The sequence below is a fragment of the Callorhinchus milii genome, unplaced genomic scaffold, assembly GCF_018977255.1.
Source record: "Callorhinchus milii isolate IMCB2004 unplaced genomic scaffold, IMCB_Cmil_1.0 Scaffold5, whole genome shotgun sequence".
In the NCBI taxonomy this organism is placed as follows: domain Eukaryota; kingdom Metazoa; phylum Chordata; class Chondrichthyes; order Chimaeriformes; family Callorhinchidae; genus Callorhinchus; species Callorhinchus milii.
This window is the reverse complement of record NW_024704746.1, coordinates 67,598,983-67,614,045: the sequence shown is the minus strand read 5'-3', so window position 1 is coordinate 67,614,045 and position 15,063 is coordinate 67,598,983. Positions and strand designations below refer to the sequence as shown.

At 53.9% G+C, this 15,063-nt stretch overlaps 2 protein-coding genes across 3 annotated transcripts; both read right to left on the bottom strand.

Annotated features, from left to right (window-relative positions):
- Positions 1–1,520: 1,520 nt before the first annotated feature.
- On the bottom strand, positions 1,521–3,770 carry tmem243b (transmembrane protein 243, mitochondrial b). Its single transcript, XM_007912556.2, has 4 exons — positions 3,504–3,770; positions 3,064–3,114; positions 2,583–2,687; positions 1,521–1,895 (listed from the first exon to the last, which is right to left on the bottom strand). The coding sequence occupies exons 1-4, from the start codon at positions 3,579–3,581 to the stop codon at positions 1,773–1,775; spliced, it is 357 nt and encodes a 118-aa protein (XP_007910747.1). The 5' UTR covers positions 3,582–3,770; the 3' UTR covers positions 1,521–1,772.
- Positions 3,771–8,022: 4,252 nt separating this feature from the next.
- Positions 8,023–12,764, bottom strand: meig1 (meiosis/spermiogenesis associated 1). 2 transcript variants are annotated; one of them, XM_042335644.1, is made up of 4 exons: positions 10,528–10,709; positions 9,709–9,903; positions 8,789–8,961; positions 8,023–8,216 (listed from the first exon to the last, which is right to left on the bottom strand). In XM_042335644.1, the coding sequence occupies exons 1-4, from the start codon at positions 10,667–10,669 to the stop codon at positions 8,088–8,090; spliced, it is 639 nt and encodes a 212-aa protein (XP_042191578.1). In that variant the 5' UTR covers positions 10,670–10,709; the 3' UTR covers positions 8,023–8,087. The 2 variants fall into 2 exon arrangements, with proteins under 2 accessions (XP_042191578.1, XP_042191579.1); XM_042335645.1 differs by lacking the exons at positions 9,709–9,903; positions 10,528–10,709 and adding an exon at positions 12,666–12,764.
- Between the last annotated feature and the right edge of the window lie 2,299 nt (positions 12,765–15,063).

The following is a 15,063-nucleotide window of genomic DNA, read 5'->3' as shown; positions in this document are numbered from 1 at the left end:
CCCTCTCCCGCTCTCGCACACACGCACACACGCACACAAACACAAAACAAAAAGGTCCACCTGTGTCTAACCTGAACCTTCAGACCAAATAGCCTTGCAAGTTTAAGACGAGGTGGAAACATCAAGTCCGTGCTGTTTAAAAGCTTCGCAGCACCTCGTGACGCGCGAAAGGATGTCAGGAACAGATAATGATTCAATTCAAGATCATCAACCCTTTATTTGTTTACTCTCACTGCAAGACCCGATTTTTGCACCTATTTGACAGCCCAAACCCCGCTATATTGAACCCCCTGATAGAACAATCTTTTGCTGCCATTCCTGAGGGGGTTCATTAGAGTGAGGTTCGATTGTACAGGGAAAAGTATTGATGAAGTGTCTTAAGTCGCTTAAGGCGTACATCCCAACACACTAGGGAATGGTAAGAAAGACAGTACATTTCTCCACATATCACAATGCAGCCTGTGTGTATTACGGTCCCTACATTAGGTCACTTATTTTCATGTGAAAAGCCGCAGGAGACTCGAGTTTAATGTATATAAATTTTTTTTTATTACTATTTATTCATTTAAAACAGAAAAGTAAATATCTTACACTGGTGCTGTCTAGTATTGTCTGTCTAATTTTGGCTATTCATTGTGTGTGTATATATAATATATATATAAAAAAAAGTTAATTGGCTGCATAGTGCAATTAATTTTACTTTCTTTTAAACCTAGACAAAATAATAAAAGATTTGTCTCGGGAACAAACTGGATTGTTCTGGCTACGACTGATTGAATTTCCTTCTTCAAGTGCTTTTCTCCCTAGTTTTATTTTAAACCTCTTGAAAAATAAACCCGCACGATTTGCAAGAAAGAGAGAGAGGGNAAAAAAAAAAGAGAAAAAGCTTTATACAAAAAAGAAAGTCTTAGAAAAAAAAAAATATCTTGGCAAGTCTGGAATGTTCGTTTAGTGCAAGACTTCTCTGGTGAATACTCTTTTCCACACCACCCGCTCGCCCGTTTCCTCACAGCTTTCCTCGTGGAGTGCCGCAGCTCAGGGGTTAGAGCTCTCGCCTCGCGGTGCGAGAGGACCCGGGTTTGATTCCCGAGCAGCTCCAACCTCAGACAAGTTCCCTTACTCCACACGCCTCTGTTTATCCAGCAGTTAAGTCGGAACCTGGTTGTTAGCCGATTGGGGGATTGCTTTCCGGGGGGTAATAATCCATTCAAAAATAATAATAATAATTTGGTCACTCAATCACTCACCCACAGCTGTTTGTGGGGACGCTGCTGGTTGCAATTGGCTGCCGCGTTTTGCCCACAAAGTATACAATCACTACACTTTCACTTTACAGTATATCCTGTGAAGCGCTTTGAGTCGAGATAAGGCGCTGTATTAAGTGTAATATCATCATCATCATCATCATCGGATGAAGGGTGCAATCCGCAGCCTGGAGTGAGCTCGAGATGTTTGCTATTTACAGTGCAAAGCTGGTAGTTGGTGGGGAGGAGAGAGAGAGATGACAGGAATGTGTGAGGTGAGGGGGGGGGGGGGGAAGAGAAAAAGGAACGATGAGGAACGTGCGGAGAAAGAACCAAATGCGCTCTCGATGCAAAGACTCCTGGGGTTGTGTTTCCGGGACCTTCTGGAACTCCCTCTTTCGGTCGGTCGGTCGGCCGGTGTGTGGGGGGGTTCGGAGACCGACGTCGCGAACATCCCAAATCTTGGAGCGAGGGGTGGGGTGGGGGTTGTGGAGGGGGTAGGGGTGGTGAGCAGAAGAGGGAATCAAGTCATTTTCCAACATCGTGGAAATACAGGTTGGCACACATGCACAGCATGACCACACAGAACAGGCTGTAGTAGATCAAGTTGCGGAATTTCGGCTCCAGGTCTCCCTGCCGATACCAGTAGATCTGGAGAGAGAGAGAGAGAGAGAGAAAGAAAAAAAAAAGAATCAATGGAGAAATTATTTCAGGTCAGCCGGGCAAGGTAGCCGCTGCCTCTCATCAGAGGCGAGAGGAAAAGAGAGGCCGTAACAGGCAAAAGTTCGTCCGATTCAAGAGCGTTTTACTTTCGGGGTAAAACCGGGAGGTTTGTCAACGGAATAAAATACCCCCTTTCCTCCCTCCTCCTCCTCCTTCCCTTCTTACTGTTGGGTAAATTCCACACAGCTGCTCAGCGGAGTTAATAGACTTTACGTTATTAATCATCATAATAACCATGTCAGGCGGTATCCCGGGCGAGACCGACATTGCAACAGGTGGCACGTTTCAGGCACCTCATCACATCGAGACATTACAGAGGGCTTCGTAGGATCGAAGGACTTCACGGGTTGAAGGGCTAAACCGAAGGACGGCCCCTCCGACACTCCCCCAACGCGCATCAGTTCAATATACTCTGCAAACCTACACCCATTCCTGACTCCCTCCCACAGCCTTCTATTACTTTTGTCCCTTGTGAAAAGCGCTCTCTCTTGAAGGTATTTTTTATATATATATATATAGGTCCCCAGGTTAGAGTAGATTTAAGTCCACGTCTACTCCACGCTCAGCGTCAGAGAGAGAGAGAGAGAGAGAGAGAGAGACACACACGGTACTCACGAGGACACCGATGGAGGCACAGCTCATCAAGATACAGATGACAAAGAAAACATTCAGTGGCTTTGGAGGCAAGTGAGGGAAAACGAAAGCACTGATGACCGTTACCTGCGTGCGAGAGGGAGAGAGGAGAATAGTTCAGAGACGTGCAAGGGAGAGGAGATTCCTGCCGCACGGGCTTACGTCATCCCCACCGGGTTCACACGTCAGACCAGCAGAGTTAATAATCTTTACATTATTAACCATAATAATCCTTGCCTTTGACCCGGCGCCTTATCGCGTCGTTGAGACGTCTCAAAGCGCTTCTCAGGTTAGACTGTCGAGCGAGCGAACTGTGCCATTTTGGGGGCGAAACGCGGCAGCCAACTGCGCACAGCAGCGTCCCCACAAACAGCCGTGGGAGCAGGGGCGCGGTGGGGTGGTGGGGCGGGGGGGAGAAGAATAAGACGCCAGATATAAAGAACATGAACACGTCTCCACTCACCAGCAACAACAGAGACGTGAGGACACCAACAACAATATTGATAATTCGATCCTGAAATTAAAAAAAAGATGATAGGAACTCAGCAAAGGCTCAGTGTCACCGCCGGACACCGCTCCACCACCTGCCACTGACCCTCTGACGTTGGGCAGAGCAATGATAACAATCCTCGCATTTGATACGGCGCCCGATCACGTCGTTGAGACTCCTCAAAGCGCTTCACGGGATACGCTGTCAAGGGAATCGACTGTATATTTGCGGGCGAAACGCGGCACGTGTGCGTGTGTGCGTGTGTGTGTGGAGTAAGGAAACTTGCCTAAGGTACGGCCCTGCCCGGGAATCAAACCCGGGTCCTCTCGCTTGCGAGGCGAGGGCTCCAACCCCTGCACCACGGGACTGTGTGACATCTCCCCACAAGGGTTCACATTGGACGGTCTCCTTACCCGTGCCGATGTCTCCCCAAACAAGGGCCGGTTGTCTTGTGCGCTGGTGCCATAACTCCGTGTGGCAAAGTCATCCATTGCGGACTCACACGACTCCGCGCCCTTCACGTGTACACACCACTAACGCAGCAGCCTCGACTGTCTGGAACCTTCCCGGAAGGACGCCTGACTGATCACCAGCACATTGCCGTCACTCACGGACGCATGGTTCCGACAGAGGAGATCGGGAGCCGCCTTCAACTGGTCACGTCCTCCACTTTGCTTTTCATACTGAGAAAACCTGGATAACAACAACAATAAATAACAATTAATCATAATCCGTCGCATGTGATGCAGCGCCTCGTCGCGCCTTCCGAGACGTCTCAAGGCGCTCCTCCGCCCGACACCCCGGAAAGTGTAGCGACTGTGCAATTTTGCGGGCGAAACGCACAGCGAACAGTCGTGGGTTGAGCGACCAAATTAGGTTATTATTATCTATTTACGAAGGGATTACTACCCCCTCGGAAAGCGATCTGCCTATCGACTAAAAACAAAAACATGTTCTTGCCGACTGCCGGTAAACAGAGATGTGCGTATGTGTGCGTGTGTGTGCGTGTGTGTGTGGGTGTGGGTGTGGGTGTGGGTGTGGGTGTGTGTGGGTGTGGGTGTGGGTGTGTGTGGGTGTGTGTGTGTGTGCGTGTGTGTGCGTGGGTGTGTGCGTGGGTGGAGTAAGGGAACTTGCCTTAAGGTTTCGTCTCACCCGGGAATCGAACCCGGGTCCTCTTGTTTGCGAGGCGAGGGCTCTAACCACTGAGCTGGAAGTTAACAGAATAACACAAGAGAGTTAATAACGAGCATTTATACCCCTCCCGTGGAAGTCCGTCTCTCCCTCCCTCCCTCCCTCCCTCCCTCCCTCGCGGAGGCCAGAACGAATGAGCCCTCGTCCCGGGGCAAACTCCTGCCAACGCTACGTCCGGCCGCGACGCCCCCGGAACGAGATAAATCCGCGTGGCCATAACTGGGTGACATCGGGAGCGGTAAAACGCCTCGAGATTCGATCGATTCTCGATGAGCGCTGCAAAAAAAAAAAAAAAAAAAAAAAAACAAACGGCCGGAAACCTGTCCGCGTGAAGTTGACGGCCGGTGACGGCCGCCCCTCCGTCCCGGAGGACCTCGCGAACGCCGCCGTTTGGTGATAACAACAACGCTGCCCCCCCCCCCCCCACACTCGCTCGGCAATGCCTCCCGATCGCGCCGTTGAGAACGTCTCGCCGCGCTTCGCAGGGCACGCTGTGAAGTGGAGTGACTGTGCAAATCCATGCCCACCGTGCTGGACAGCCGCCGGACGTCTCGGACGGCCGCCGGAACACAACGGGATTGCCCGCTGAGCGGGGGGGCGGGAGGCGGGTTGGTAGGGAGTCAGAGAGGTCGGTGGGGGGGGGGGGGGGGGGGGTTGGGGGGGTAGTGATGGCCTCGAACGGGGATCTTGAACTCCATCCTCTGGAGCCAATGGAGTCGGACGAGGACACGTGGGGCGGAGGTTTGGATGATGGGGGGAGGGGCGGTGTTGGTGGGGGGGCGGTGTCGGTGGGGAGGGCGGGTGTCGGTGGGGGAGGGCGGTGTCGGTGGGGGAGGGCGGTGTCGGTGGGGGGGGCGGTGTGGTGGGGGCAGTGTGGTGGGGGGGCGGTGGTGGGGGGCGTGGTGGGGGGGGCTGGTGGTGGGGGGGGTGGTGGTGGGGCGGGGTGGGGGGCGGTGGTGGTGGGGGGGGTGTGGGGGGCGGTGTGGTGGGGGCGTGCGTGTGGGGGGGGGGCGGTGCTGGGGGGGGGCGGTGGGTGGGGGGGCGGTGGTGTGGGGGGGTGTGTTGGTGGGGGGTGTGGTGTGGGGGGGGGTGTGGGGGGGGGAGGGAAGGCTGCCGGGGAGGGGGGAGTCTCCACGTGGAGCCTCGGTGTGGTGTGGGGGAAAGTACCTTCACTCCCCCCCGCGACGCGCCCTCGGACCCCAATAGAGGAAGTGCCGTTATTTATAGGGGTTCGAGAACCACTTCCCGGGGCCGAGGCCCCTATTGTCTGACCCACAGCAACAACAACAACAACAACAACAACAACAACCACTCTGTTGGGCCGTTACAACAACAACGACAACGACGTCCCCCCATATACACTCACTCACCTCATCCCCCCCCTATACACACCCCCCATATACACACACCCCATATACACACCCAATAACACCCCCCTACTACACACCCCATATAACACCCCCTATATACACACCCCTAACTATACACCCCCTATACACACCCCATATACACCCCCCTATACACCCCCATATAACACCCCCCCATATACACCCCCCCCATACACACCCCATATACACACACCCCATATACACCCCATATACACACACCCCATATACAACACCCCATACACACACCCCCATACACCCATACACCCCATATACACCCCCCTATACACCCCATATACACCCCCTATAACCCCTACACCCCCCCATAACACCCCATATACACCATAACACCCCCCCTATACACCCCATTACACCCCCCCTATACAACACCCCATACACCCCCCCCATACACACCCCATATACACCCCCCCTATACACCCCATATACACCCCCCCTATACACCCCCATACACCCCCCCCATACACACCCCATATACACCCCATATACACCACCCACACCCATACACACCCGATATACACCCGATATACACCCCCCATACACCCCCCATACACCCCCATATACACCCCATATACACCCCCCCATACACACACACATATCCCCCCATATACACCCCATACTACACCCCCCATACACCCCATATACACACACACGCATTCCCCCCCACACCCCCACCTGACCTACCCCCCCCCCCCCCGGGGCGGAGCTGAGCTGAGTGCCCGCGGGCCCCGGGGTGAGGCTGACACTTGAGCCCCTGGGGGCCGGGGGGGGGCCTGGGGGGGCCTGGGGGGGGGGCTACAGCAGCAATACACCCCCCACACACACCCCCACACACACCCCTCACACACACCCTCACACACAGCCCCGGCCCTGACCCTCCGGTCTCTCTCTCTCTCACTCACTCACTCACCCGCAGACGCCGCCGCTGCCTATCGGCCAAAATCAATTCACTTCCCCCACACCCCCGGCGCCGACCGCGGTTAAAGGTGATGCCATTAAAGGGGAGGCTGTTTAAAGGGGAGGTGGCTGTTTAAAGGGGACGTGGCTGATTTAAAGGGGAGGTGGCTGTTTAAAGGGGAGGTGGCTGGTTTAAAGGGGAGGTGGCTGTTTAAAGGGGAGGTCGTTGAAGTGGGGGGGGGGGCACAGGAATTTAAAAGGTTCTCAAAGGTTATCAGTTTAAAGTCGGTGCGATTTAAAGGGGACGTGTTTACAGGAGAGCGTCTTAAAGGGGGTCAATTCCCCGAGGTCAATTGATTTGTTTTTTTGGGGGGAGTGCGGGAGGGGGGTGTACGGGGCCATCCGGGGTGTCTGACACGCGCGGAAACCCCGTTTCCGTTGCTTAAGAGCCTCCAAACCCAACCGAGAATATTCCAGGCCCCCCATCCCACACCTGGAAATCCCAGAGATGGATTGCTGGAATGGGATTCGCGCTCTCTCTCGCTCTCTCTCTCTCTCCCCGGAGGGACGCTCCCTGCTCACCTAATTCCCGAAGGTTGGCGAGAGCCTTTGGTGGGGAGTTGGGGTCGGGGGAGAACCCCAGAGTGTGCATTGAGGGTCACCGCTGGTGTCTAACCAGCTAATACCACACAGCTCGCCATTTCGTGGATAGCAGAGTTGGGGGGAACCGGGCGAGGAGGGCAATGGGGGGGATAATCGAGGCAGGTGGTGACGAAAGGCTGGACGGGGGGGGGTTTCGGCTTCGTTGGGTATGAGGTTTGGTTGGAGGGAAGCAATCTGATGGAAAGGAGTCCTGTAGCTCAGTGGTTAGAGCACTCGCTTTGCAAGTGAGAGACCTGAGTTCAATTCCAGGCAGAGGGCGAACCTTGGGCAAGTTTCCTTACTCCACACAGAGCCTAATAATAATCCCTCCAAAACCAAAAACAATAATAAATTGGTCATTTTCAATCTACGACTGTTTGTGGACATTGCTGTGCGCAATTGGCTGCCGCGTTCGCCCACAAATATACAGTCAATTCACTTTACAGTGTGTTCTGTGAAGCGCTTTGGGACGTCCTCCCGACGTGAAAAGCGCTATATCAAATGCAAGGATTATATATTATTATTATATTATAAGTGGAGCAAGTTGGTACTTGGATGTGGAGTAGGAAGTTGGGTGTGGCGTAGTGTAGGAAGCACAACCGTGGTTCAAGCCTGTACGCGCAGGCTTTGTGTATTGTGGGCGAAACACACACACACACGCACACACACGCACACGCACCAGACACATGCACTCCCGAATGCGGACGTGCACACTCGCGCGCCCCACAGCGCTGTGGTGGGTTTTTTTGTGGGGGGTGGGGGGAGGGGTTTGTTCTCTCGAAGGAAAGAGAAACGAGGGTGATTTGGAAACTGTGATTTATTGTGTAATCGCCAGCGTAACAGCAGGTTGTGTTGTGTTGCTGCTCAATAGGCATAAACTTTAACTTTCTGGACTTCCTTGTCCTCGCACTCCCGCTTTCTGCTGTAATAATAGAAGGTATTGTCTCGCCTCTGTAGTTTCTTCACGTACCCCGTCTCTGGCCAGCGATCCACCTGCCGTCACGCTGGGGGTGGGGGGGAGAAATAATAACAACGATAACTACGATTATAATCCGAATGAATGACAATCATCGCATTTGATGTGGAACCCGATCACGTCGTTGCCGCACCTCAAAGCGCTTCGCGGGTTGCGCTGTGCAGTGTGTTGCCGCACTGCGAAGTGAACTGACTGTGTATTCTGTGAGTGAAATGCGGAGGCCAATTGCACACGGCAGTGTCCCGCAAGCAGCCGCGGGTTACAATCAATGTGGATTGAGTGACCAAATTGCTATCATTATTATTTGTTTGAAGAGATTTATTCCCCCCAGAAAGCGAGGCGCTCATCGACGAGCAGTCGACGAGCGGTTTCTAGGTGAACGGAGGCGTGTGGGTGTGTGGAGTAAGGAAACTTGCTTAAGGCTTTGCCCGGGAATCAAACCCGGGTTCCCTCACTTGCGAAGCGAGTGCTCTAAGACGGGCTGTGCACGAGGTGAGACCGGGAGGGAGGGAGGGAGGGAGCTGGAGGGACTCTGGGATGGATCTGCAGAGATGGTGGGGTATAAAACCATGCCCAGAGGGTTAATTACCCCATCGACGTGCTTCACTTGCTTGTACTCCACCTCATCCCGGTAGCCCGCCTGCTGAAACCTGTAAAGGTTCTCGATCTCGCCGTTCCACTGCTTGGCACGGCTCATAAATTTGGGCTTCACACCGTGGTTCTGCGTGTCAAAGTTCCTCGAAGTCATGGCGTGATGTGTCGCTACACAGGGGAAAAATGCCAAAATAGGTATACAGGCAGACATGAAGACATGAAGACAGACAGACGGACAGACAGACAGCATAAACACGCACACACACACATACATATGTATGTATCGAATCGAAACCTTTTCCTCGAGGCCTTGACCCTCAGGGCTATCTCACACCCCAAAACAGCAAAGACAGCAGACACGCGTGTCACACGGCAGCTTGGCCAACGATAACAAAGTGATGACGCGAGGAATTATGGTAAAAAAAAATCCTTTTTATTATGTACGTGATCTGCAATTATTTACATCGCGTTTGCGCTCGCACAATCCCGACCCGATAAACCCTGTGTGTGTGTGTGTGTGGGGGGGGGGGGGGGGGGGTTCAGTCGCTTACAGCGTGATGATTGGGAAAAGTGACTGAACCCCCCCCCCCCTCCGCCCTCCTCCCCACCCCGCACCTCCCGCACAGATTGGTTGTTCGTTTGCTGGATGCAGAACTTGCTGCCGTACCGGAAAACAGTCACTACGCTTGAGCACCCCTACTCAAGCTCAGAGACACCTATGTTGCACATGGGAGGGGTGGGAGTCGGTGGGTGGTGGTGGCGGGGGGAGGGGTGAGGGTTGAGTCTGGTAAAGATTTGTGAGTCTCCACCCTCCAAATCCTCTCCGACCCATTTCCCCTCTGTAAACCCCACCTCCTCTCCTCTCTCCATGGCCCCACACTTCCCCATCCCCACTCCCCTCCCCAACCCCCTCACCAAAGTGCTGAGGACCACCCGCCGTGTTCCCCGATGTGTGGGGGGCCGAGGTGTTGGGTGCGTGTGAGTGTGGGGTCCAAGGGCTCTGCCTGGAGCTGGGACCAGGCTGATCCCAGCCTTCGTCATCACCAGCCTCCGCCTCCTCCTCTGGCCCCCTGGCCTCCGCACGGCCAGCCTGGGATCCAGTCCACGTTCCTGGGAACCAATAGATAGGAAACTATCAGACAACGGTCGCATGGAATGTGGGAATCGACCCCCCTCCCCTCTCTGTGATGGTCTCCAGTCCCCGGTTCCTGAGCCGGGAGGGGCCGCAGTGTCCCAGGGCACTCACTGCTGATGGCAGGACCTGGAAGGGCCGACCAGTCACTGGGGGCCGGGAATCCTCCCCCTCAGCTCCTGGTAACCCCACAGCCAAAGCCCTAACTAACGGGGAGGGGGGTCCGAGCTGGACAAGCAGTGGGAAAGCTTGGCCAGACAGCGCTCTCTCTCTCTCTCTCTCTCTCAATGGCCAAACTATGTGTGGGTTTAGTTGGTTAGACTGAAGGGGACATTTTGTGGGCGGAACGCGGCAGCCAATTGCGCACAGCAGCGTCCGGTAACCAGCCGTGGGGTTTTGAGTGACCAAATTATTTATTTACTTTGAAGCGATTATTACCGGAAAGCGATCCGCCAATCGACTACCAACCGGGTCCCTACTGCCCGCTGAGGCGCGCGCGTGTGTGTGTGTGTGTGTGTGTGGAGTCAGGAAACTTGGCTGAAGCTTCGCCCCTGATCCGCCCGGGAATCGAACCCGGGACCCTCTCGCCTTTGGGCACTAACCTGTTCGGTTTACGGGCACGTGGCTGCCCACGGCTGCCCATTGCTGGGTGGGCTCTGGCCTCCTCGCCAGGTGCGTTGCCGCTAGTTTGTGCCCAGGTGTCCCTCTGGCCCCGCCAGTGCCCTGCCCTCTCCTGCCCGCCATCCTACAGCACAAGACACAACAGCCAGAGGGTCGGTGCTCCCGCGCGCAAACTCTCACATCTCCCCAAAATGATCTGCCGTTGCAAATGACCTCCTCACCACCCCCCCCCTCCCCCCCCACCCTAAGGCGAGAGCGCGAGCAACTGAGCCAGGCCGACACCGACATGGCACGTTTCGGGAGACGGGAGGGAAGCACTTACCGGAGCAGTTGGTCCCAGGTCGTCGAGGCGTCCTCGCTCCGCTCCTCCCGGGATCTGAACGGTAACTAACGGTGGGCGAGGGGGGAGGGGGAGAAGCCGCTCAGCCTCCCGGGAGGAGGAGGAGGGGGGAAGGGAGGGAGGGCGAGAGAGGTCGGGTGGGCGAGGTGGTTGGGGGCACGAGGCTGTGCCTGGCGGAGCCGACCAGCTCCCTCTCCCTCTCCTCTCCCCAGCGGCAGGTTCACGGGTGAAGCGTGGGGCCGTTCCCACAGCCCGGCTCCACGTTCCGTTTACACGTCCTCCGCTGCGGTCGGCCTCGGGGCTGACGTCCGCTCCCTCTCTCTCTGCTCGACGGCTCCATCTCCACCTCGGAGCTCGAACGCGAACGGGTCCTCTTCGCGTCCATGGCCGGCGCGGTTTCACTTGCCCGGAGAATACTAGAAATCTTCCAGCACAGAAGGCGGCCCCATTCAGTCGGGGTCGGGCGCCTGCGCTGTCTCTTCGAAAGAGCCGTCCAACCAGTCCACCCCCCACCCACCCCCCCCAAAAATCACTCCTCGGACTTTTTTTCGCCAACCAGCGGAAGGCGAGACGGTCTGACACTTCGAAGGAAACGTTCGCCGTCCATCCTCCATCCAGTGGAGCAGAGAGAGCTCCGGCACAGACAACAACAACAACAACATTCCATTTATTGAGCGCCTTTCACGTCGGGAGGACGTCCCGAGGCGCTGCTGGGGACACAACGGGGAGGGTAAAGATGGATGGGGGGGGGGGGAAATGGGACGAGAGTAGGGATCTCCGGTACGAGGACAGACACGCGATGGGGTTCAAGGCGACGTCTCCGGAAATAGTCACGAAGTGAAGCTATTTTATCTGCGGGGGCACCGTCGGCCGGGACACCGGGGGGGGGGGGGGGGAGAGAGAGAGAGAGACAGAGAGAGACTCCCTTCTCTTTAATCAGATTGATGTTTCTTGTTCTCTCTCGTGGGTTCAGTGAGTTAAACGTAACCCCCCACCCCCCCACCAGCACCGCACTGGGGGGGCGTCAGCCTGGACTGTGAGCTCGATAGTCCCCGAGGTGGGGGGTGGTGGGGGGGGGGACCCGGACCCAGAACCGTCTCGACTGGGGCTGTGAGAGTTGCTTTACCGTACATCCCGCGCGGAGCGGCCGAGACCTTCTCCGGGGGCCCCGGGACTCTGGGGGGGGATCGGGAATCTACGTTGTCGTAAGTTATCTTGAACCGGAATCCCCGTCATTAAAGGAATCGCGGCTTCGGACGAACGGACCGCCCCCCAATCCCAATCCCAATCCCAATCCCAATCCCAATCCCAATCCCAATCCCTGCGTCGGATTCAGACCTCTGTGAGAACTGTGCACTACATCTCTAACCGTTTCGAGACCTAAGACATCAAAACCCCAATGTGTGAACGTATCGTTGTACGACCGTCGATTTGAAAATAAATGTCAATCCATAACTGTGACAATCTGTAAATGTATCGATCTGTAAATGTATCGATCTGTAAATGTAACGATCTATAAATGTATCGATCTGTAAGTGTAACGATCTATAAATGTATCGATCCGTAAGTGTAACGATCTATAAATGTATCGATCCGTAAGTGTAACGATCTATAAATGTATCGATCCGTAAGTGTAACGATCTATAAATGTATCGATCCGTAAGTGTAACGATCTATAAATGTATCGATCTGTAAGTGTAACGATCTATAAATTCGATCTATAAATGTAACGATCTATAAATATATCGATCTGTAGGTGTAACGATCTGTAAATCTCACCACTGTAGAGCAGAGCTGAGAGACCGACAGACGGACGGACACAGACGGACGGACGCTGTGGGGCTCAGAGGTTGTGGTTCTGCTGAGGATCACTGGGGATTTGAAGTGTTGTTGTGGCGTAGTGACTGTAACCAGGTGACGGGCGCCGGGCAACGGGCACCGGGCAACGGGCACCGGGCAACGGGCACCGGGCAACGGGGCAACGGGGCAACCGGGCACCGGGCACCGGGCAACGGGCACCGGGCAACGGGCACCGGGCACCGGGCACCGGGCACCGGGCACCGGGAATAAAACTACAGCTCGAACTGCCACTGCAGCTGTTACCATCTCTCAGTCACATTCACTGTATCCCAATCCATCATCACATACACCATCACATACAGTGACACACCATCACATACACCATCACATACAGTGACACACCATCACATACACCATCACACACAGTGACACACCATCACATACAGTGACACACCATCACATACACCATCACACACAGTGACACACCATCACATACACCATCACACACAGTGACACACCATCACATACACCATCACACACAGTGACACACCATCACATACACCATCACATACAGTGACACACCATCACATACAGTGACACACCATCACATACACCATCACATACAGTGACACACCATCACACACAGTGACACACCATCACACACAGTGACACACCATCACATACAGTGACACACCATCACATACAGTGACACACCATCACACACAGTGACACACCATCACACACAGTGACACACCATCACATACAGTGACACACCATCACATACAGTGACACACCATCACATACACCATCACACACAGTGACACACCATCACATACAGTGACACACCATCACATACAGTGACACACCATCACATACACCATCACACACAGTGACACACCATCACATACAGTGACACACCATCACATACAGTGACACACCATCACACACAGTGACACACCATCACATACAGTGACACACCATCACATACACCATCACATACAGTGACACACCATCACATACAGTGACACACCATCACACACAGTGACACACCATCACATACAGTGACACACCATCACACACCGTGACACACCATCACACACAGTGACACACCATCACATACAGTGACACACCATCACACACAGTGACACACCATCACACACAGTGACACACCATCACACACAGTAACACACCATCACACACAGTGACACACCATCACATACAGTGACACACCATCACATACAGTGACACACCATCACATACAGTGACACACCATCACATAGAGTGACACACCATCACACACAGTGACACACCATCACACACAGTGACACACCATCACACACAGTGACACACCATCACAGACAGTGACACACCATCACACACAGTGACACACCATCACACACAGTGACACACCATCACACACAGTGACACACCATCACACACAGTGACACACCATCACACACAGTGACACACCATCACACACAGTGACACACCATCACACACAGTGACACACCATCACACACAGTGACACACCATCACACACAGTGACACACCATCACACACAGTGACACACCATCACACACAGTGACACACCATCACACACAGTGACACACCATCACACACAGTGACACACCATCACACACAGTGACACACCATCACACACAGTGACACACCATCACATACAGTGACACACCATCACACACAGTGACACACCATCACACACAGTGACACACCATCACACACAGTGACACACCATCATATACAGTGACACACCATCACATACAGTGACACACCATCACATACAATAACACACTATCACATACACCATCACATACAATAACACACCATCACATACAATAACGCACCATCACATACAGTAACACACCATCACATACAATAACACACCATCACACATAGTGACACATCATAACCAACACAATAACACACAATATAATAATATACACCAATGCCCCAATATGTCTGTAATATACAGTACAGTATATACCACACAATACACAGTAGAACACAGTGATGTGCGGAGTATATGTCACTGTAACAATATGTGATATTTATTATCATTTGTGATATTATATGACAGTGTATCAGAGGTATTGTTATAGAGCTCTGTGATTGGCTGTGTGGAGCTGCTCTGTGATTGGCTGTGTGGAGCTGCTCTGTGATTGGCTGTGTGGAGCTGCTCTGTGATTGGCTGTGTGGAGCTGCTCTGTGATTGGCGGTGTGGAGCTGCTCTGTGATTGGCTGTGTGGAGCTGCTCTGTGATTGGCTGTGTGGAGCTGCTCTGTGATTGGCTGTGTGGAGCTGCTCTGTGATTGGCGGTGTGGAGCTGCTCTGTGATTGGCTGTGTGGAGCTGCTCTGTGA